At 54.0% G+C, this 23,918-nt stretch overlaps 1 protein-coding gene across 2 annotated transcripts in view; it reads right to left on the bottom strand.

Moving 5' to 3' along the window:
* Nucleotides 1-11,867: 11,867 nt before the first annotated feature.
* The window catches only part of Pgbd5 (piggyBac transposable element derived 5), a 61,330-nt gene continuing 49,279 nt past the window's right edge, over nt 11,868-23,918 (bottom strand). For both annotated transcript variants that reach the window (XM_074056902.1, XM_074056903.1), the window contains 4 exons: nt 18,824-19,004; nt 17,113-17,310; nt 13,873-13,978; nt 11,868-12,842 (listed from right to left, as the gene is read on the bottom strand). In XM_074056902.1, the coding sequence (XP_073913003.1) occupies nt 12,647-12,842; nt 13,873-13,978; nt 17,113-17,310; nt 18,824-19,004 (681 nt within the window). In that variant the 3' untranslated portion in view covers nt 11,868-12,646. The remainder of the gene's footprint in view (nt 12,843-13,872; nt 13,979-17,112; nt 17,311-18,823; nt 19,005-23,918) is intronic.

Here is a 23,918-nt window from a genome sequence, read left to right as displayed (position 1 = left end):
GGCACTTGGGGAGCCAGAAGCCCCTACCTCCCATGTGTTCAGGTTGGAGTCAAGAAAGGGACAGCCACCACGTCTCCCATTGCTGGAAGGATTTTGCAGCCATCGGTGCACAGGTCAGCAGTGTGGCCCCTGTTCCTGCACCTAAGAGAGGTTTCTGCTGGCCTTTGGAGCCCCTTCCCCTTGTGGCACAGGTTGCTTAGGTATCTGCTGGAAACGCAGGGTCTCAGGAGGGTTGCACATGAATACAAGATTTGTAAGAGGACTAATCAACACAATTAACTTTTTATAATGTGTGTGCTTCTTAATGTAGTGAATAACAGAAGCCTTTGATCTTGCTGCTGCTCTAATTTCAAAATCGGGGAGGTGAGCATAAACAATATTTTGAAAAATGTAATAATGTGATAAAAATAAGATTTTGTAATTGGAGACAAAGTTCCCAGTTTGTGGCTACATTCACCATAGGTCTGAAGTTCATGATGGGAAAGGTTCTTTGTTCCCACCATGTGGGGGAGTGTGAAGTGTGAACACATCTCTGGGCTCAGTGATGTGGTTAAGTTTATGCACCTTAAGTGGATTCAGAAATCCCCAGAGAGCAGGAAAAGGGTTGCTTCTGGGTGTGTCTGAAGGTGTGGCCAGAGGAGTACACAGATTAAGGGGAGATCACCCTCAATGTGGGCAGCACCTTCTGGCTGCCAGGGGCCCCCATAGAAACAAAAGGCAGTTTCTCTCCCTGGCATCGGAGACGCTCCCCATCCTGCTGGGGACCTCAGAGCTCCAGGCTCTCCTGCCTTTCGACTCCTGGACTAGCACAGTGGCCCTCAGTTCTCGGGCCTTCAGGCTTGGACTGAGCTGCACTGCCTCCCAGGGCTCCAGCCTGCAGACAGCCTGTCATGAGACTTAGCAGCCTACGTGACCAAGTGAACCAGTCCCTGAGACCCTTCTCATCTGCCTGTGTGCTCACTGTCTGCCAGGAGAACCCTGACTAACCCAAGTGAGTTAGTCTTCCCCTTGCTGTGACGCTAAGTGTAAAATACAGAGCAGGAGAGGGGTGTCCACAGGGTACCCCAGGAGGTGACGCAGGGCTCCTGCTATTGGTGGCCCTGGACTCTGGCCCTGCTTCTGAGAACAAAACGGGCAGATCACCCTTGAGGACAGGCCTGTCTGAGCCAGAGGCTCGCACTCAGCACTGGACTTGCTTTTGTATTGAAATAGCAGCCAGCAGGCACCAGGACGGCTGAGTCAAGGAGGGGCTGCAGGGAGCACCCACTGATTGTGCCTGTGGCCTGGACTGTGGCTGGCCACTTCTCCTTCTGGCAGCCAGGTGGGAAATGAAGTGGGCAGGAGAGCCAGGCCTCAGAATAAAGAAAAGGTCAGGGGCAGCTAAGAGGCCTCTCAACCGTGGTGACAGCAATGTGTGGACTGCCCTGGGTGTGGTCTCATCCATGAAACCGCCATGTTGGAGTCTCTTGGCCTAGACTCTGGCTGTGGATGTAGTGGATATGCATTTCCCACTGCCTGCCAGATTGGTACAAGGCCTCCCAAGAGGCTGCGGGGAGGATGGGCGGGGTAGGAAGAAGCTGATCTCAGAGACAGAGCCAGTAATGGTGCCCACCACTGGGGGAGGGGGTACCACTCAGAAACGAGAAAGCTTGAGGGGTAAGGGACAGTCACCCCATGACACCGCTGGGGTTGGCCAGCCTTAGAGTAATTGCCCACCTCCAATCTTTGTAACCTATGGCTGAGTTTTATCCCATGTCACCTGTTAATTGGGGCTCTGCTGAGTTCAGTGTGTGCCCCATTTCATTTCCCAGGCTGAGTGAAGCAGAACCCCAGGACAGCCAGTTCAGGTGGGGCTGGCATAGCCCTTTGGAGACAAGAGGTGGTGAATGAGGGTAGCCTCGGGAGTGGCCAAGGCCAGGTACCCTGTGGCTAGCAGACTGGAGCTCACCAGGGGCAGGGGTGGAAGAGAGAGGTAGAGGCAGCTCGGGGCTTTGTGAGAAGGCAAGGGGTCCTGAGGGCTCGGGTGGAGGGGAAGAAGGGGTAGCTCAGGGCCTTGTGACAGGGGTCAGGGGTCCAGGGACTAGGAAGGAGGAGGGGACAGCTTGCAGCTTTCTGAGAGGGCAGTAGGTCACAGGGAAGCCTCAGGTAAGGCAGGGCCTCCACACTGGCTCCTGCCCTGCATTCTGCGTCTCCTAAGAACTGTCATTGAGCCTGGTCTGGGATGGGACCCTCTGCTCACTTTGCAAGATTGGTAGCAGGGTCAGAGGTGAAGCACAAAAGCAGACCCCTACCTGTGTCTCAGCCACCAAGAGCCCTGCATCAGGTCAGCTGGGCACATATGGCCATCCAGGGGCAGGGGACAGAAGAGGGCATGGCAGATTCCCATGGGAAATGGGGAACTGCTATGTCTTCAGTGGATGTGTGGCGAGTGAGTGTGGTAGGGGAGGCAGGAGAGGCAGATGGAAGGAATAGCCCATTGGCCTGCACCCTGGGTGCCAGTCTGAGAAGACTGAGAAGGGGCAGAGGGCAAGAGAACAGGTCATATGAGTGGGGCTGACCTCCAAGACCCCAGTGAGAACCAAGAGCTATCAGTCACAGGAGGTACAAGACAGGCCACTCTGCCCTCTTATTAGACAAGGAAGCTTTGGGGAGAAGCACTGGGTTTGATCCCAGGAAGCTCATCCCAAAGGAGCAGGGCCTTTGGCCAAGACTTGAAGCAATGCTCGGTCTCCCATGAGGAGCAAGTGCTGGAGCAGTATGGAGATGATGTGGCCTGGGGCTGGCTGAGAAGGTGTGACTGGCCAGAATGGACAGGAGCCGGAGAACTGTCCAGAACCTCCCGGCTCTGGGACTGAGTTGAGGGACAGTGTGGGCTCTTCCCTTCTCTCCTTCTTTCTCCCCCTGGGGGTTTAGAGGACCATAAGGCATAGAACTGAGGGGGTGGACTTTGGCCAGGGAGTCAGTACTTGGTGGTGACAGCCACACAAGTGCACTTAACCAGCACCAGCCCTGTGTGCAGTTCACTGTGTGGTCATACTGGATCACTGTGAGGACAAGGTTGAACCCGAACCCCCTCGGTGGTGCATTGGGAAGCATGGCCTTTAGGAAGTGATTGGGTCGTGGTGGGGGGTAATTCCTGAGTGGGACAGAGCCCTTGTAAAAGGGACCCTAAAACCCTGGGCCCCTCTCCATGTGAGGACACAGTAACAAGTTGGCAATCTACACTGCTGTGCCTGCTCTGGAACCTTCAGCCTCCAGGATTGTGTTCTACAAGCTGCCCAGTCCGGGGGAGTTTATGATGGCAGTCCCAAGTGACTCACGGGCTGATGTCTCATGAATCCCAGATGCCACATCACAGCTCAGCTCTGCCTCCTGCAGCTCCAAACCAGAGGTCCACAGACCAGTCTGGCATAGGACAGGGCCTCGGAGGTCATCTCTCTGCCTGCTTCCCAGCAGGTCATCCCTGCTAGCAGTGCTCCTGACACAAGTGCCAGCATTAGCTGGGGAGCCAGTCAGGCCTCCATGTGGGAGGAGTAGGCAGTGATGTCCAGAAACTGCACAGGCCACTTAACAGCCTTGTTCAGTGCTTGTTTCCACCTTTCAACAGGTGGAAGATGAAGGCTTTGAAAACCTAAGTAAGGTCTGTACCATAGTGTCATCAGTGGTCGGTAGGATGGTCATCTAAACCCAGTACTCAGTCCTCAGACTCTGCCTTGTGAGTGACACTTGTGCTTCTCAAACCTTATAGTGTAGGTGGTGACTTTGGGAATCAGAAGAGCATGACATAGACAGCTGTTGGTGCTCAGGCTTGCTGGGCTGCACAGCTCCCCAGGGATGTGAAGAGTCCAGCCCTGCCCAGTGTTCCTGTGCCCAGTTCTGCATAGGCCAGAGACTGCATCTCCCACGGGCTCCAGGCTAGAGGTTGTTGCTGCTCAGGAGAAGCAAGACACTCCGTTTTATGCCCTTCTTAGGCAATAGGACGTCCCCACACTGAGTAACAGGTTTGTGCCAGTGTCAGCAGCCTGGAGGAGCAGGGGGACAGTGTTCAGACTGGTTTGGGGGCCATACATGTAATCTCTGTCGCAGACAGTCCCACCCATTGGTAATCTAATAAGGGCAGGGCCTCTGTTCCTGTGCCCTGGGATATACCCAGCAGGAAAGGAAGGTGAGGAAAAGGTCTAACACCGAATGAGCTGACTTTCTACCTGGGGAATGCCCACCAGCTCCCCTTTGCCAGGGACAGCAGGGCTCCTGCCCAGGGGTGCAGGGCTGTCAGAGGTCTCTTCATTAGGGCAGCTTTGGGACAAAAGCTGTTCCGCCAGCAGTGTGAGTCCCGCGTGCCGGACCTGAATTTCATTAGCACCTCTGCCTCTGGAACTCAGATGTTTTCATCCTGAGTGTGCTGTTTTTGTCTCAGCTAAGTTAACCCAAGAGGCAGAAAATCCCAATCAAGAGGAACGTCTCCTCGCACCCTATGCCGGGGGTGTGTGGGTCAGACCCCTAGCGAGGACCATGATGATGTTCAGGGCCCGGCTCTGGCCAGGGCATACCTGCACAGTAATTAAGAGGTTTTGAGAAGCTTCGCTCCCCAAAGTCTCACCTGCCGCCTGCTCCAGCACACCCCTGAGCAGGATGGTGGTGCCAAAAAGCATCCCCAGCGGAACAGGTAGGGAGGGCTTCACTGTCTTACTCATCAGTACTGGTCAACCTGAGTTGTCCTGGCACTCAGCTGTGGCCTCACAGACGGCGACAGCAGGCAGAGACTTGAAGCTCCCGGTGCCTGGTCCAGGGTCTTCTGTGTGTGGAAATGATCCCTTCCCCACACTCCAAAGAGCTCACAGGGCTTTCCCTAAGACGCTGAGGAGCTTCGCCGTAGGAAGACGCATGCGTACCAGGCTCCACAAGGCTGAGCCAGGCAGAGGAGCCCCAAGGAGGGACTCAGGACACGGCATGGGTCCGTTTTGAGGTGGGTCAGTAAAGAGGGACACCCAGGAGAGGGAGGAACCTGGAAAGAAGCAAGCTGCTGAGTGCAGGAGATGTTGAAAAGACTTGGCCTGAGGACCCAGATCTGCTGCTCCTTCCACAGTAGGGCAAGTGGGGGAGGAGGTCTGTGGTCTGAGGACACCCATCACTCTAGGAACTTCCGCACCATGAGCCCCTCCCCAGCTCTCTGTCCTCCTTCCCCAAGGCCTGCACTGGTGTCTTTCCAAGCGCCATCGTGGGAGGCTTACGGGAAGGCTCCCACGGGAGGCAGTGGGCAGGGATGGGGTCCCTGCGTGTGTGTGCATGAGGAAGCAGACTTGGTGGCCTGACGAGTGTGGGAAATGTCCCAGTTGCCCTTCCTCTGGGTGAAGCATGAGGCAATTTGCCTCCCAGGTTGCTGTGGGGAAGGAGGCAGGAGAGGCCAGCGCCCAGTCACCTTCCTGCCTGAGCTCTGCTAGGGGGACCTGAACAGTAGCTGAAGGGCTGACTGCCTTTGAGGAAGGAGGGATGAGATGCTGGCACACGGCTGCCCAGAGATGGTCAGCTTGAGCCAGCGCTGCTCTTTTCACAATTGCACTCACACCAGCTTCAGCTGGAGCTGATCAGTCAGAAGGAAAGCAGGTTTAGTTTCCGTGCCCACCGAGCTGTCTTGGCAGTAATACACTACAGACGACTCAGAAGGAAGCCCCCTTGGATCCAGTGCTAGGGTGACATAACTAACTGCAGAGCCAGGCAGTGGCCCAGGTGGCTGCACAGATACTGGATCCCAGGGCTGGTGTCATGGCCAAGCCTAGAGGCTCCGTCCTCTCATCCCCCTGGGAGGCGTATCAGTGGGTTGTGATGTGTGTGGTGCCTGCTGTCATGCTGGGCACACAGGTGTTGGGCACTCCTCACGTGCGGAAACAAGGAACTGCTCCCCAGGAAGGGGCCTGTCCTGCTCTCCTGATGGGGACTCAGCTGGCAAGATGCTGGTGATATTCCAGACTGGAGTTGGTGCTGAAGGGCTGGGCACATCGAGAGGGGGTTACATGGTGTGTGGGATGGTCGTGACTCTGGGGTGCCTCATGCATTGGAAGCAAGCCTGTACATGGGAATTTGGGCACTGTGTGATGCCCACTGCGCCCACTGCCTCTCCGTGGCCCTCCGTGCTTCAAGGGGGCAGGAGGTAAGATGGGGGTTCAGGACCTGGCCCCGATCCTTGTGGTTGTATTTCTGCCAGTTAGTAAGGGTGCTGTACACTTCTTTATTAGTGGCAGGACAAGCTGTGCAAGCAGGTATGTTTTCCAGGAAAGACCAGCTACCTGGCCTGGGGCAGCGTGGTGTGGAACATGAGCACTGGGTGAGCAACTCTGGGTTCCAGTCCTGACATTCACTGACAAACCTTAGCCTGTTTGGGAGTCACCAGTCTCACAAACGGGAGGAGCTGGGATGGTGTGAGACATGAGCGGGTCAAGCCTGGGGGTGGGACCTGGCGTCCCCCGCGACTGTGGCACAGCAAGGCTGGGCACCGGCTGCCAGGCATCCCTTTCCTTAGAGCTGGCTGAGTCCCACCTGCCTCTCAGGGCTGACTTCATCCTGCTGTCCTGGCTCATGGTGGGCTCCCCGCTGCTGGAATGTACACTGAACAACAGGACCTTCCATTGCCTTAGCTTCCCAGAAGTGCCTGGCACCTGAAGCCCAGGAAGCAATGACTGGGGGAGTGAGCATGGGATTCTGCAAGCCCCCTTCCCATTCCTGTCCCCGACTGTACCATGCTGTAGTCTTGCTTATTTCTTCCTCTCCTCTCTGGACCGGCAAAGACTCCATACTCCACTCATTCCTCACCTGAATGCTGGGTTTCTTTCGCGGTGGCTGGAGGCTCACAGGTGTGCTCTTCTGCCCTCTGCTGGGAAAACCGGGAACTGCCTCATCCCAAAGGCAGGGACAGAATCCAGAATGGGGGAGAGGCAACAATTGCATTTAGGGGTGCTTGAGTCAGGGTCGGCCAGGCTGTTGGATATTATTTTTTGATCGCTCTAACATAGGAAGGCGCCTAACATACGCCTCCCCCTCCCAGCCCAAATTCTCCATGAATACACTGGGCCTTGCAGGCTGTGTCCTCTGGGATTGGATTTCTCCTGCCCTATCTCTAGATGTTTTGCTCAGCCGGATGGGAACATGGGTAAAACACCCCTCTCACAGGCTTCCCTGAGCTGCTCAAGGTCACACAACTGCTGCTGCTGAGCCTGGGACAACCTGGCCCAGGCAGCACTGTGTATGTATGAGGGGTGGGGAGGGGGGTCGACAAACCTCAGCCCTTTGTTTTCTAGTGCCAGGGAAAGAAGGCCCGGGGTGCCTCAGCCACAGCCTCCCACCCGAGGTGCTGGCAGAGACCTGTGTGTTACATTTGGCTTCTTCCGGGGGTTCGAACCTCCCCCTGCAGACTCCCGCAAGGTTTGACACGTGGTCATTTTGCATCCCTTCACCCTGTAGCACCAGGGGCAGAACGGTTGGGCACACCAACTGGCCCAGTGTCACGGAGTTTTGCTGGGGAAACAAGCCAGCCCAGGTCATGGGGTAACGTCCATGGGGACTCTAGCCCATGTAGACATCCCTCAGTGTTTCCCTTTAAAAATATTCTGCCCCAGTTGATGGTATGGCTCAGCCCGTGAGTCCCCATTGTGGTTTTTACTGTTGTTACCGTGGCCACCAGGACGTGTGTTTACAACTCCTCACTACTTGACAGTCCTGGCTGGAAAAAGTGCCCTCGTATGCACCCTGGTACTGAGTGACTGGTCACTTAGAGGAATTCAACGAGAGCTTTTTGAATGAATGACTTTTAGTCATTCAGCACATGGGATTAATGCATTGGTGACGTCAGCACCTCTCAATAGCGCCACCCGCTGAGAACCAAGCCTTCAGCACATGAGCCTTTGGGGCCATTTTATTTCCAAACCACAGCACCTCTGTGTTCACCAGACAGGCCCTCCTTTCCCAGTCCTCCAGCCCCAAGGACCACCACCAGAGACAAACACTATCTCACTGTGTTTCAGAGCCGCTGGCTGTAAACCGGCTTTGTTAAGAAGAATCCATGACAGGCCGTGTGAGTTAAATCACAACGGAAGGACACACTTCGCATTTCAGGGAATTTGTAAGGATTTGTTGCAAGTGAGCCTCAGCATAAAACCAGTCGTCACACAAGTGCATGCTTTGCGTCAACTCGGAGATCATCACCCGTAGAGGACCATGACATTAAACGCCTTCGGAAAAAATGTCAACTGAAAATCAGAAGGGAAACGAAACACAGTAGGAAGAAATGGGGGAAATGAATAGTCTTTCTAGATTCTTTGAATACAGGGTTTCTTGTCACCAATTCCCACCTGAGGAAGAGAGGGGGCTTGGAGGGAGGCTGAGGCTGGGCTCAGCTTCCTGACTTTCTGCTCCTTCGTCAGGGTTAACATTTCTATGTGGCACCTCTCACCCCTAGGGGGCCAGTACTCTTTGGGCACAACCTTCAGGGAGAGCTGCCTCTGGTGACCTGTCCCTGTCTACCCAGCGCTAAACATTGGGCTCTCCTTTCCCTCAGCTGGAGGCTGCCTCCCAGGGATGGGTTACACCCATCATTCTCCATCCCAAAGGCAGGCAGGGAAACCAGAAGCCGATGGCTGGTCCCCTCCTGGGTCAGTGATCACCACACGCTTCCCATCCTTCAACTGCTCCACCTTCATTTTCTATGTTGGACCCCCCCGCACCGCCATCCCTGCCCTACTGGACCTGTAACTGGTCACTGTTACTTGTAGGGTGAGGTCAGGACTGACAGTTGGCTTGACTGCAAAGGATCCTGCAGACTTGTCTGCATCATTAAGAGGACACTGTACTGCTGTGGACGGGACGAGTCAAAGTGACCAAAGAATGCCTCAAGCAAAACTCCTGCCATAATCCTACAGGTAGACTTTTAATTTATACCTAAAAAATGCATCGAATTGTTATGGGTTCATCTTCCTGACCTGCTGGAGTAGAATAGAAACCCCACCCAGAGTCGTCTAGTTGCCTCCTGTGTTCAGCTCGCTGGCAGAGCCCGCCAGGAGGCGCTAGGTGCACCTTTTAAAGACAGCAAATCCAGGGAGAGAGCCAATTAAAAGCTGAAATCTTGCTGCTCGGTTGAATTTTTGACCTTGGTGTACATACTTGACGACCTGGCTTACCTGGATAAGCAAGGGCTCTCTCCCATCTGCCTCAAGGAAGTGATGTGGCACCCAGGAGTCCGCTGGGTCCACATGCAAGCGTGCCTCACCTGTCAGCCAGGACCGTCCACCTTTCAAACATGGGGCTGTGATCCACTTGTGTGAGCACCATGTGGTGGAGGTGACGGGTTCCCTCCTCCCTCCTGTCAGCATCTCATCCCCTTGTTCTCAGGAAGTCTGCAGGCCTGGGGACCTGGTCTTGCCATGGACACAGAGGCTTCTCCATGCCATCAGGTCCCCACATCCTCTCACTGAGAGTGGCCGGCCTGCTCATCCTGGCAGATGCTGAGCCCCACTCCCCCCCCTGTATCGCGAGATGCCCAGGCTCGTTCTGGGAAGATGACCGTTAGTGGGCCCTACATGAGGGACTCAGAACCGTCGGGCCCTGTCCTGGGGGCCTGTGGCTTTCTTGCCTCTTGCACATTGGACAGACAATTCCATTTGGTGGCCAGGTCACTGGTACAGCAGCAGACTGGGTGTCATTTCCAAGACTTTCCCATTAGTTTTCCAAGATGACCTACTAACCATAGGAAGACACTGCTCGAAAGAGAACCTCTCTGCAGAGCAAGTGTGTAGGCAAGAAAGGCACAAGTTAAACAGGACACCAAAGAGGAACGCAGCAATAGAAACTAAGGGTTTCTGGGTTGAACTCACCTAGGTGTCCCCCCCCCCACCACGCACCACTGTAGCCGCTCAGCGCAGGCCCAGCTGTCCGGAGGCTGATTTGCCTTGGAGACGCATTTGTGGTGTTTTGCAGGAGCCTGAAGCTCACGACTCTTGCTTCTAGACCTGATAGCAAAGATACCCACAGCGTGTCCATTACCGTGGCAGGGCCTGAGCAGAGGGGTCTCACTGGCCATGGGATTCTGAGGTTCCACCAGATCTACCAGGCTGCACTGGGCCTCTCCTAAGAACCACTTATGGGTGGGCCTCTATGGTTTGACCTTCAGTGTCCCTGAAAGATCATGTGTTGGAGGCTTTGTCCCCAGCCTGTGGTGCTATTTGGAGATGTTGGGCCCAGTGGGAGGAGGTTAGGTCACTGGGGTGGGGGGGTGTCCTTGAAGGGGGTTTTGCCACCTCAGCCCCTTCCTAGCTTTGCTCCACTTTGTCCTTCTGCCTTGCCACAGGCCCAAAAACAATGGAGCCAACCACAGAACAAAACTTCTGAAACCCTGAGCCAAAGTAAACCGCCCCTTCTTAAAAGTTAATTTTCTCAGGCATTTTGTCCCTGTGACAGGCAGTTGACACGGGGCCCTTTCCTGGTCGCAGAAAGGACAAAATGTCAGCCTGAGAATGAACTCTCCCTATGGCATCTCCAGTCCTGGAGGCCACACACCACTCTTACCTTCTGGAAGGACAGAGAGCCCACCACAGCCTCCCCTCAGCCCTCAGCAGAACCAGTTTTCCCGCGTTTACAGAAAATGAGTGGCAACGGAGCACCACAATCTGTGACCACTCCAGCTGCACAGAAATGGCGGGGTCACTGCCACACAGAAGCCGTGCCCCCTGCTGAAGTCGGGCCTGAGGCTGCTTCGTTGGGCAGGCACCTAAAATACGACTAGATGTCATCTCCCGTCATCCACAGGGACTGCTGGAAACCACGGGCAGCGTCAAACCCCACACGTGCGTGTTTCTATACACGGTTTTTTCCTGTATTTACACACCTGTGACCGCTTAACTCAACTCATACATCAGGCCCAGTAAGAGGTGAACAATCAGAGAACGCCGTAACGAGTTGTTTAAACCTTAAGAATTGTTTATTTCTGGATTTTTCCATTTAGTGTTTTTGGATCACAGTCGACCTCGGGTAACCGTGGATGAGGAGGGGGATGGCCGACTGCATCCACGCAACTACTGCCATAACTGGATTTCTTTTATAAACTTCTTTTAGTGGTTCGGGATTCCAAGAGCCACCAGATCACACAATAGGAAGGCAAGGTTTACAGAGTAATTGTGTCTCTGTCCCTTGAAACAAATCCACGTGACTAACAAAGAATCGACATCTAAATAGACTTTTATTTTTATCTGGACAGAAAAGAAAATTCATCGGCCTTCGATAATCTCCTTAAGTGCTGGGAACGTGTTAACTCAGAAATAGTGGGCCTTGTAGAAAAGCATCACAAATTAAAAATATATTTCTCCATGTGGTAAAAGTGCTTTCGATCCAATTAAAGGGCACAGCAGAGGTGTCAGAAACACAATCTAAAATTTGGCCTACAGTCCGTGGCACTGAGTTCACACCCCAGGGTGAGGTCCTCGCCAGGAATGAGGGCACAGACAGTAGGGAGGTTAGGGGCTGCCAGCAACACAGGTGACTGAGTGTGAGAAGAGAAACGTCTCAAAGCCTGAGTCGAATAGATTCTGCATCTGTAGAGATGGGGTGACTATGAACTGGCCTAGGAGGCACTGGATAACCCAGAAGTTGCATGTCCGTGGGGACAGTGGGCCCCGGGTCGTGGCTCCCATGGGGACGTGTAAACCTTGGGTGGAAAGAGCCCAGGCCTGTGGGAAAGAGCTCGCATAGCAGTGTGGCCCCATGTCAAACCACACCCAACCCAGGCGGCCACCACTGTCCCAAGCCAGCTGTGCCTTTGAGGAGCCACACACACACACACACACACACACACACACACACACGGAGAAAAGACAATTAGCAAATGTCTGTCCTCAGCAGAGGGCTTTGTTTCAGCAACACTACACATGTCTCAAAACAAGTAATTCTGCCACAATGGTGACTGTGACAAAGCTCCCGGGCCTCAGACTCCCCAGTCCTTGACGGCTGCAACCATTTCATCCCGGAAGCCAGCGGCCCTTCCCGCCCTGCCACAGGCCAGACACAGAACTGATCATGCAAGGGATGGTGAGAGGGTGCGGAGAGAGAAGAAGGACACTGCTCCTTTACAGTAGACCTTAAGCAACAGTAAGAAAATAACCTGAAGATAGATAGATTTAAAAATAAAAATAGCGTCACCTTCTGCTGCGATCCCAGCTAGTCCCACTCTGGGCAGCTCCCCACCAGCCCCACAGAGGATGGGGCAAGAATACCCCCCGCTCTGCGTTTTAATGGCACCAGGTTGTGTTTCTTCTTCTAGGAGGGGCTTGCAGAAGGCAAACACTGAAAAGCCCCAACCCCCCATGCACCTGCACCATTATCCACGTAGACCGTCTTGTGTGCTCAGCTGGCACCAACGTGATCGTGTCCATCTCTGGGAAGCAGCCGTTCCTCTCAGAGAACACTCAGCTCATCCTGCCGTTGGTGCCGTCCGCCATCACAGCCCTCTGGTCACCTGAGCTCTCCCACGCCACGCGTGGGAGCCACACCCCCAAGGAGACGTGCTCCTCTCTGAATGCAAACCTTCTGATTGCACTTGGGCCTGTGATGGGCAGATAACTGTCAGGCTCCCTCCTCTTCCCTGCCACTCCCGGGCTGGCGCACAGCCTCAGTGGACCGGTGATTCATCCTCCAGGCCCAGTAGCTCCCTGACGAGTCTCTCCCCGAACTGTGCCCGGCTATACCGCTTCACGTGGTAGGCATCCGACATCTTGTACAAGATGTAGGCGTTGTTGACGGCGATGCTGATGGCGAACCAGAACACCTGCTGCCAGGTCTTGTTTGGCTTGTGAGAAATGAAATACCTGAGGGCGGAGGAGACAAGGCAGGCTGAGCGTCACTCATGCACCCAGAGGGGGCCAGTGACTCGGCCTGAAGAACCAGCAAACCCTCTTCAGGGAAGAGGGCTGGGGCAGGCAGAGGCCAGCCGGGGGGAGGCTCTGGCACAGGGAACGTCACACAAGACACAAGAAAGCAGGAGGGGTGACAGGGCTTCCAGGAGATGCTGGAAATCTGGTGTCCTATGGTTTGGGGCACAAGCCTGGACATGACAGGCCTCACTAGGCCCCGAGTGTCCCTGCTTCCCAAAGCCCCTCAGACACCCTCATCTCAGGACTACCTTATATTCTCCATCTGTCCTGGCTATAAGGACTTGAGGACCAGGGTCCTCAAAACCACCACAGTGCCCAGCATGGAGCAGGCCCCGTGAGTGGCCACTAATTACACAGTTGATTCATAAAGGCAGAGTGGGAGTAACTGTTCACCAGGGGACTTTTGCAGAAGAACTGGGTCCTGGCTTTTCCCCTCCCTGCCATGACCAAGGCCGGGCAGTGGAGGGTCCCCAAAGATGGCCAAGCAGACATCCAACCTGCTAGCAAATTAGTCCAGCCCTGTACTAGGTGTGACACATGTCCCCAGGGACTGAGGTCTCTGCATGCTCAATAGCCTTCCTTCTCCTGACCCCTTTGAGGGCTGTGGTGACACTGGGAGGGAGACGGGCTATGGCACATGTACACTGTCCAAGCTGCGTGCACATGACACACGCCCCCACGTCTGATGGCTCTAAGGACTCAGGCAGGGCACGAGGCAAGAGAGGAGGTACGCAGGCTATAGCCTGGAGGACAGGGCTGAGCTGTGTGCCGAGACCCACAACGGGGTCCGTGGAGGGAGGAGCCCCTCAGCAGGGACCCAGAGACCTCCCAGAGGCATGGCAGGTGCATGGCCAGACCAGGGACCGTGACGGGGCTTCACTCTTCAGATCTAAACTGGGGAAGGAGGGCCTCCCGCACACCCGTGCCACCATGTTGTCCTCTGAGACCAGCCCCGCGCCCTCACTTGCTGTACTTGTCGTCGTATCTGCAGATATAGCTGAGGTGAGCAGCAAACGCCTCCACGGCCAAGGGGCAGGGAATCTCGCCACTCCTCCTCTTGATGATGACCCCTGTGGGGAAGGCAGGACAGGGCTCGTCTCCGACACATTTCCACACCACTTACAACGGCCTGGCTGCCCTGTTCCTCCACCGCCTTGCTCACGGTAACGAGTGTGGGGGGGGGTGGCTAAGGAGGACACAGCCACCAGCACTGGTCACTTCAGAAGAGCAGAGGAAACTCAAGCTCAGTTGAGAGAAAAGCTGTCACCAAGAGTCAGTGGCCTGTTACGGCTTCATGGACTTTGGGGACGATGACATGGCACAGACAGGGTACAACCCTGGCAGGCCTGGAAAGAACAGGAGAGGACACAGGACTTACTCTCCCGCTAATGGCACAGCACGAGGCCCGAGAACCACAGGGGACTGAGTCTCCGTCCTGATGACACTGCGGGGTGGCCCACCTCCCCAGGCCCGTGCCCAGCTGCCCAGTCCTCCACGGCCACAGCAATGAGGACGAGGTGTCCACCCCAGCAGTCACAAGCCCTGGCGTGGCTGGGGTTCCCCTGCTCTTTCCTCTGACCAGTCTCCTTGAGGGAGTAGTCAGATGTGGACGCGGTGATGTCTCTGCTGTATTTTCTAAGGGATTGTTCACGGGATTGCAAAATTTCAACACTATTCAAGTGGATGAAGAAAGAGTAAAACCAGGACTCCCTTGCAGACCCCGGGGAGCCTCGCCTGGGCCTGGGACAGGTGAGGAGAGGAGGCCACACCAGACCTGCCTGCACAGCACAGCGGGGAGCTTTCCTGTGACCCAGAAATAGAGGTATTTCACGCGAAGAAACATGGGGACACTACAACTGCTCTCAGGTGCCCTGCCTACTGCACACCCACCCCTGGCTGGGGTCCCAAAGGGCCCTGGGTCCACACAGCCCAAAGCAGTTCTGCTCCACTGTCCTTGGTTCTGGTCACCACTCTGCAAATCTAAGCAACCAAGTCAGGACCTGACTCAGACTCATACAAAGACCTTCTGTCCTCTCATCTGTCTTGCTGAACCTTGATCTCAAGTGGGCTCAGACTCTGGTGGGGAATCCCAAGGGGAAGCAGAGGACATGGAAGGCTCCGCACCCTTAGAGGTTGGAGTGAGGATAAGTTAACTCTTAGGATGTTCAGACCGACTCATGTATCATTCAAGAAGGCCATTTATAGCCATAACGGAGTAGAGTCAGACACGAGGCTGAGAAGCAGTCACTTTATCACCTGGGCAACAGCGTGGGGAGGATAAGTGAGTCATCCCACACGGGGCCGCGTGTCAACCAACCCTGGCTACAAAACAGCAGCAACACGGCAGAGGCCACCGGGTGCCACCACGAAAGTGAGGAAATGGGTCCCAGTAAAGACCCAAATCTCGGGGGCAATATCAGCCTCGGCAGAGAGGAGACACTCTGAAAGCGTGAGTATCGAGAACACGAGAACACGATTGACAAAACATAGTCACAAATGAAAACAAAAGGAAGAGAAACGAGGGAGAAAGTCTGCCGTTAAGTTGATGAGAAAGGCAAAACCTCAAGAGAAAAACCACTCAAAATTAGCCAACCTTTACCCTCAGTCATAGCAATTTGTATTTTAAACTGCAGCATGTGTCCTGGCGGATTGGCGAATTTGTTTTGAACATGTTGGTAAAGCTGGAGATACAGCCCTGTGAATCACGGTGAACAAAGCAGAGCCTCGAGTCCACACACCGTCAGAAACCGTAACCGTGTTCCCACCTTATTTTGAGGAAATGGCCAAAGATGTACCCAAAGATTCGTTTATGAAGGCACCATTAGTCGTATTGTAAAAAATACTCACTAACGAGGAGCCGGTAAAGAAGGGTGGATACGAGGCAGTATTTTTAAAACCACATTTTAAAAACTATATTCAAAAGAAATCTATCTCTTGGTTGAAGGTGCCCTAAGACATGAACTAGAAAGGGGGTTTCCAGCAGAGAGGAGCAGTGGCCCAGCCCTAGCCATCCACGCAGGACCCACCTCCCCAGGCAGCTTCCTGCCCAGCCCACTCTCCACTCCTGTGGGGTTTCCAGGACCTGAGCTGGGAATCTGTCAGCAGTCACATTTCTTGGGAGTTTTAAGGGGATCTAGGACTCAGGGCTTTGGTTTGTAATGTGAACTTTGAACTGGAGGGTGTGACCAACTTAAACACAAGCATTAAATGTCAGCAGAGCTAAGAGTCAGCCCTCTGGCCTTCTCGTCTCCCCACATGGATAGCCTCCTTGCTAGTTCCCAAACTGTCTGATGTAAGGGCCCAACCCTCAAGGCTGGGGACTTAAGAGAAGGCATCTTAAGTCCTAGCGCAGGCTTCTTTTAGATCTCTCTGGGTGTATTTGTCTTTCATGGTTCCTCAGTAAGCTCAAACGCAATGTCCTGCTTTGGGACACCTCTGCAGAGGCGTCAATGCAAACAAACTGGTTGGAAGCAGCTCCTGCCCCATCCAAACATGGTGTCCAGGTCACCCTTGCCCCGCAGGAGGCCCAACCTCACTTTCAGCTTGAGGGCGAGTCCAGGATTTCCTTCTAAGGCCACAGACATGGCCCTCTGACTCCACGCAGGGCAATGACACCCATGTTTTTATCCCCTGGACTTTGATCACCACAGAAACACAGTGCGACTGAGGTGTGCAGGCAAGGAACGGGAAGGAGAACAAGCAGATGGTGTAAATCCAACACACACACCACAGCACATGGCAACACGTACACGCACGTCACATCACAAAAACAGACCGCACACATAGAAATACCCAGTGTGCACCACACGACTGCAAGTATTTTTGTGGAGTAACCTTTGCCCTCCCAATTCTAGCAGTTATCAAAGACTCTTAGAGGTAGAGAGCTTGCCTGGCCTGCACAAGGCCCTCCCTGAATTTGGTCCCCAGTGCTGCAAGAAAATATAGACTCCTGGCTAATTAATTCCCTTTGTCATGAGATTTTAAATCCCAAACAGAATTAATGGGATACCCGGCAGGCCAGGCGAGGCAGGTGGCAAGGGGTACCATCCCTGGTAAGATGAGCCATTGTCATGCACCATACTTTCCAGGCGATGAAGCTGCTTATGTCACCTGCAGATCCCAGCTTCCCAGCCCGAGCTGATGGCTCAGGAAGCCCCTTCCCAGCCTTACCTCTCCCGGGACCCTCGCAGCAGTCTGGGCTCACCTTGCTGCACAGGGGAGTAGGCGTTGGTCAGGAAGCGGAAGTGCCCCTTGTTATACCAGCAGATCAGGGACATGTTCCCCTTCATCTTGATCTGGTGCTGGCCCCGGACTGGCGGGGTGGCCGGGTTGCTCAACATGGATGGTGGGAGTCCTGTGCAGTCACTCTTCCTAGAGCTGAGCAGACCACAGCAGTAGATGCCTGGAGGGAGAGACGCAGGGTCACACGCACACCTGACCCCACGTCTGCAGGAAGGAGGGACTGTGGAGACAGATTCGGGTGCCTGACCTCTGGAACCCTCGGAGGTAGCTTGCTGAGGTTTCGGGGCCTATCTCCATGCTTCTTTTTTTAAAGGCGGGGGACAGTATTTGAACTCAGGGCTTTGCCCTTGCAAAACAGGCCCTCTATTACTTGAGCTATGCCTCCAGTCCATTTTGCTCTGGTTATTTTGAAGATGGGGTTTCGAGAACTGTTTGCCTGGGCTGGTCTTGAACCATGATCCTCCCGATCTCAGCCGCCCAAGTAGCTAGGATTACACATGTAAGCCACTGGCACCTGGCCGCTGTGCTTTTATAAGAAAATAATGGAGATGGGGAGAAAGGCCCTGATGCAAGCCATGGACTCATGTAGCATCAGAGGCCCTCGTTAACAGAGGCGCCCAGCACAGTGCAGGGTGTATCGGCCCATCTACTTCCAGAAACTCAGTATTTGTTAGGTCATCGCACATCAGAGAAGAGGGACAGAGGCTCAATGAGCCCCCAGGTCACAGCCATTGGTGACCCTCTGTGTGCCCCTAGTCATGGCAGATGACTTCTCCATGTGAAGAGCTCAGTAAGTTCAGAATCTGCTAAAAACAGGTTAAAAATAGGTTGTTTTTACCTGTTACCTAACCTTCTCTTGAGAAAACCTAAATCCCACATCTAATTACTTCCTCATACTTGGGAGATTCTCTCCCTGTCCTCCTTGCTTCCTGAGCCAGGGAGGAGCATCCTGGCTCTTGGGAGGCAGCCAGTGGCCCAGCTCAAGTTCTGGTTCCTGCCCCATGGAGCCTCTGCCTGCAATCAGCCTCGCCCCAACACACAAGCTCTGAGCCAGCCTTGAATGCACTGACTCTCAGTTCAGAAAGTGGGCCCATCACACAGGGGCATCACAGGGGGGTGGCCCATCCAGCAGTCCCAGCTCCCAGAGCCCCAGGTCCTCTGCAGCACTGCTTTCACACAGCAGGGGTTTCCCGTAACTTGCCCTTCTGGCCTCCACAGACTTCTCTCTCACTTGGTTCTTGCACAGGTGACTGGTGAGTCACTTGCACTGGGCAGTGCAGAGAGTCATATACCCCCAGCCACATGGAACAGAGACCAGGCTGTTCCCTCACCTCACTGCAGCTAGGAGGGGCCACATTAGATATGGTGGATGATTCTGGTCCCTTCAGGGTCCTTACCAGGGGCTGTGCCTGGGGGCCTTGGATGGCCTCAGCCTTACAGCACAGGACACATGCAGGAATACCTGGAAGACTGCAGAGTTCTGTGTCATTAAGCCCCCGACTGTGTGCCTTGGACTCGTTCACCTCAATGTTGCCAGCGTCCAGCGGGGTCCAGGCACCCAGGGCAGCTGAGATGAACCTGTTTCCTGCTGGCCTGGCGTCCTGTGGTCTGTGCCAGCCACTACACCTCTCTCCCCCTCCCACCACCACCCAGGACCCAGCCACTTAACAAACCTTGCTTCTCAAACTCTTCAAACAGGGTCAGGCTGGTGATGCTGGGCCCCGTGAATATGATGTAGTTCTTGCCGGCCGCGTTCCTGCACAGGCTTCTGGCCACCAGGCTGTGGAGCTGGGGCTTGTTCTTCAGTGCGTCCAGGCCATCTGGGCCCCCGCCTTCCTTCAGGTGGACGTAAATCTTGAAGAGAAACACACAGAGGTTAGGACACTGGCAGCATCAGGCCGGAGCCCAGAGTGGCAGGAAGCGTGCACAGGTTTCTGTCATCAGGCCCTGGGAAAGCCAGTTACCCCCGTCTCCTCAGCTCCCCCATGGCCCTGGGTCACCCACAGCCTGAGCAGCAAAAAGCAGCTAGATGAACCTGGCAGTGGAAATCCGTGCACACACATCCCCCATCCTAAACTCAAGGGAAACCTCGGCTTACCATAGTAGAAGTAAAGGCCACTTCCCGGTTAGGGGTGCAGCCTGGGTGAGCCTCCCACCTGACCATTCAGGTTGCTCCTGGGCAGAGCAGGTCTTGTCCACCTGACAGTGCCAGGTGCCAAGGAGGACATGGATGGACGCTCACCCAGGCCCAGCTAGCAAAACCCAGGCCCAGCTAGCAAAAGGACTGCCGGACTTAGTGACCAACCCTTAACTCACGCTTCATGCTTCCTCCACCATTGTCACCACAGGTGACATGGGAAGGGGAATGGTCTTAAGGACAGCCTGGCTCTGCCTGTGGGGCAGCCAGGAAGAACTCCTAGGCAGAACTGACCAGATCCTAGAACACAGCTTCTCTGGAATGTTCCGAGCCTTGGTGGGCAGTCGCTCACCAGCTCCTACTGCTGCCCATGCCTGCCCTTCTCTATGGGGTACACTGACCTCGGAGGGCAGCAGTGACCCCTAACTGTCCTGGATCTGCAGAATCAGAGCAGGGTCGCCGACAATGCTCCTGCTGAGAAATACCAAGGTAGGTCACCTGGAGGACCCAGTCATCACTCCAGGTCCCATCCCAATCAAAGGACTTTTTGGATCACTGGCCTGCCAAACATGTGAAGGTTGAATTGTGTACAGGACAGAACCAACAGCAAGAAAGCCTTCAGAAAGGGCTGGCGGAATGGCTCAAGTTGTAGAGCACCTGCCTAGCAAGTGAGGGCCCCTGAGTTCAAACCCCAGTACCACCAAAAACAAACAAACAAACGTCAAAGAAAGCCTTCAGAGAAATGACCGAAAGTACAAGAAACAGTGCTGGAACACTGAGTCATGGAATACCACGACTGGTCAGGCAAGCTAACGGGGTCCTGGCCCCACAGTTATCCCTACATTAACACACACAGCTGGGTATGTGGTTTAAGTTCCTGCACAGATATGCACTGTGCACTGGGGTTTAGTTGCCGCACAACAAATTACCAAGAACCCAGAGGCTCAAGCAGTGCCCATCTCTGGCCTCAGAGCTGTGAGCATGGAGCCTGTATGTGACATGGACAGCTTTTCTACTCAGGGCACACGAAACTGAACTCAAAGTGTGGGCTGGCGAGTTTCTACATGTGCTCAGGATCCTCTTCCCAGAGCACTGGGTTGTTTCCTGTGGTTGAGGACTGAGATCCCTGGTACCTGCTGGCCATCAGCCTTCAGCTCCTCAAGGCCGTCTGCATTCCTGGCCGACAGCGCCTCTATCCTCAGGGAAGAAGACCTCTCACACTTCCCCTCCAGGCTCGCCTGGTGAGGTTAGGCACAGTCAGAGCAACTTCCCTGTACCTGGTTTAAAACCATAATTCATCTACACAGCCAGAGCTCTTTGGGACCACACTTGCATTTGAGTACACAACCAGGAGGAGTGTGCAAAGGGGGGCAGGAAGTTTGTGGGTGTCATTTTGTCTCCCACACAAGTGGGGGTCAGAGCGCTTCAACAGCAGGAGCCTCTGTCTACCCAAAGATCTCGACGGCTAGGCGTGTGGCTCAAGTGGTAGAGCATCTGCCTAGCATGTGTGAGGCCCTGAGTTCAAACCCAATAATGCCAAAAAAGCCCAGACAATGCCACGGTTGACACCCATGTGGAGATGGTGCAATCGAACCCCCGGGAAACAGATGACGTTGATGCACTTCCCACCTTCCCAACCCACAGGCCCACCGTTGGCCAGGACCTACGGAAACACACTGAGCTGTGTGCAGGTGGAACTTTCCTGCTGTGGAATTTGGCCATATGAATCAGAAACATTAAAACGTAGAAAAAGTAAGGTGGTTCACAAAAAATTACAAACAGAGCTACCACACGACCCAGCAGTCACACTACCAGGACCACATTTAAAGGGAGTGAAATCAGAGTGTCACAGAGACACCTGCACTCCCGTGTTCACTGTAGCACCGCTCACAGGAGCCAAGGTGTGGGATTGACCCAAGTGTCCATCAGTGGATGAATGAATAAAGATGAATTAAAGTCCCAGCATTTGGAAGGCTGAGGCAGAAGGAACACGAGTTCAAGGCTGGCCTGTGTTACCCTGTCTCAAAAAATTAAAACATATATGTGTCGGTGTAAGAGGATACACAGCACTTTTTTAAATCCATGGTGTAAAATGTTAAATGTAGAAAATACATTTAACAACACAGAAAATGTTTGCAATGTTGTCCTTTTAAGAGACGTGACCAGGTTATAAAACAGCCCACATGAGTATAGTGTTTATAAAGATATGCTGATTACATCCTCTAGTGCCTACTTCTGCATATAAAAATTTACCTGAAATACACATTTCTGGGGGTTTTTTACATTTTCAGTGCTTAATATATAATACAATTTTGGGGGGAAGGGTGGTCCTGGGGTTTGAACTCAGCACCTCATACCTCCTAGGCAGGTGTTCTACCAATTGAGCCATACCCCCAGCCCTTTTTTGCTTTTCAGTTATTTTTCAGATAGGGTCTTATATTTTTGCCCGGGGCAGCCTCAGACCACGAGCCTCCTACTTATACCTCCTGCATAGCTGGGATGACTATGAACAGCCTATTTGCTAAAATGGGGCGGCGGGGAAGTTCGGGGGTGGACAGTGGGGTTCTCACTAACTTTTTGCCCAGGCTGGCCTCAAACCTCTGTCCTGCCTGTCTCCACTTCCCAAGTGCCTATAATACAACATAATCAGAAAAAGACACACCAGATGTCATTATCCGAGGACTTCCCTATCCACGTTAACCCCAGGCGTATTTGGAATTGGGGTATTTGTAGGATCTACATTCTATGTTGTTAATGCACACTGAGCTCAGCACAGTCTACAGATGTGTCTACAGATGACACAGACCAGGAGACAAGGCAGCCTCTTGCTGTCCTCAAATTAACACAGTTCCCAGGCACCTTCAATGGGCAGCTGAGAGCTTTGACCCTTAGGTGGACACGTGAGGCAGTCCAGGTGGTGGTCCTCCGCTGGAATTTCTTAGCAGTTTGTCCATGTGAGCACATTCAGACACCCCAGCCAGTCCCTTTCTGAGACGTGGACACCAGCTGCCAAGTCACAAGCACAGAGAGGCACTGAGGCTGTGGCCTTCCTGTTCCTACCAGGAAACCCAGAAGAAGGCTGCAGCCAGAAAGTGGCACCAGGGTGAGGCCAAGGACAGCACTCACTACTAAAAATAATGAAATTAAAGTGAGCACAAAACAGGATCCATATCTCAATAAGTGACATAAAAACATGGCAATTTCAAACCCAGCAGAGGGCTGTGACAATCCGGCTGGGGAAGACTCCACCAACGGGGCTGCTTGTCTGCGTCCAGGGCCAGAACCCGCTGTGAGCGAGTGACTTCTGCTGGCCGAAAATGGCCACTGGGTCAGCTCCATCAGGGTCTCCAACCTCGCACAGCTGCCGTGACTACTGAAGGTCCACAATGGCTATGTCCTGATCAGAGTCCCCTGAAGAGCCCTGGCAGTTATCTGAGACCAGTGGCCTCGCAAGGCCACAGTGGACGCCGTCACCCGATGTGTGCAGTGGCTGGTCTGCTTTCTCCCCACACACAGCGACAGGTTCCTCCAGGCAGGGCATGGACTCAGCCACTCCCTACCTGGCCACAGGCTGGTCTGATGACCATCTTGAGGGCAGAAAATGTACTTTTTGGATATCGAGATTTTCACTTTTCCTAGAAAAGTTTCTCCTGCTCCTATGACTTATTAACTTGTAAGTCTATTGGCTTTCAAGGTAGAGAAGATGTATTACCATATTAACAAACAGGATGGTGTCATCCACACTGACCTTACACCAGGAAGACCTCAGACACTTGCACACATGGCACTTACAGAGCCTACTTCTGAGGCCTCAAGGTGGACCATGCTCTCCTCTCCCCAGCTCTGTTGAAGAACGTGAAGGCCACTGGAAGGACTGATGGACCTAGAGACTGACATGTACCAGCAGACACGCTACTCACTGTCCCAGGGTCTGGGGCCCTTGGATCTCTGTGATAATGAGCTGGGGAAACCCCACCCACCGCACTAGTGTCCACTATTGGCCCAACTGCCTCTCTTTCAGAATGGAGAATTCAGAGCACATCTGGGGACATGGAACTGGTGACTCCCGTCGCCAGCTGTGCGAGGAGCCAGAGAGGCTCCAGGCATCTCACTTGTGGGCAGACATCACAAGGGTGTGTGGGTGGCACTCATTGGAAGGACACAAGTGAGAGGGCTTCCAGGGTCCTGGCTCCCAGGTTGCCCACTCCTCAGGTCCGTGAAGTTTTCACGTCACCTCACAAGAGAAGCTGGAGACCGCAAGGGTGTGCGCACATGCTGGACTCGGACGTTTGGCTGTCACCTGCCAGCTCGTGATCACGTACTAGTTAACTACTCACAGGCATGCTGTCCTCGCCCATGAAGGGAATACACTGTGTCACCTCGCAAGGCCACAGTCCCTCCATACAACTCAGGCACACAAAAGTGACTTCTTATACAGCTGTCCCCCGTCCTTGGGGGGATGTCCCAGACCTACTGTGGACGCCCAAAACCGTAGGTGGTACGGCTCTGTATCGTGTCACGTGCTGTGGCCGTAACTTTCAGTCTGAGATGTGACAGCAAAACCAGCACAAACTTCTTTCCTTCTTCACTTCATGGACAGACGACTGTCTTGCTGTAGGGTCAGCAAGCTC

This window comes from Castor canadensis, chromosome 15 (genome assembly GCF_047511655.1).
Source record: "Castor canadensis chromosome 15, mCasCan1.hap1v2, whole genome shotgun sequence".
NCBI classification, from domain to species: domain Eukaryota; kingdom Metazoa; phylum Chordata; class Mammalia; order Rodentia; family Castoridae; genus Castor; species Castor canadensis.
The sequence above is the reverse complement of the archived record's forward strand: the minus strand, read 5'-3'. Positions and strand labels throughout refer to the sequence as shown.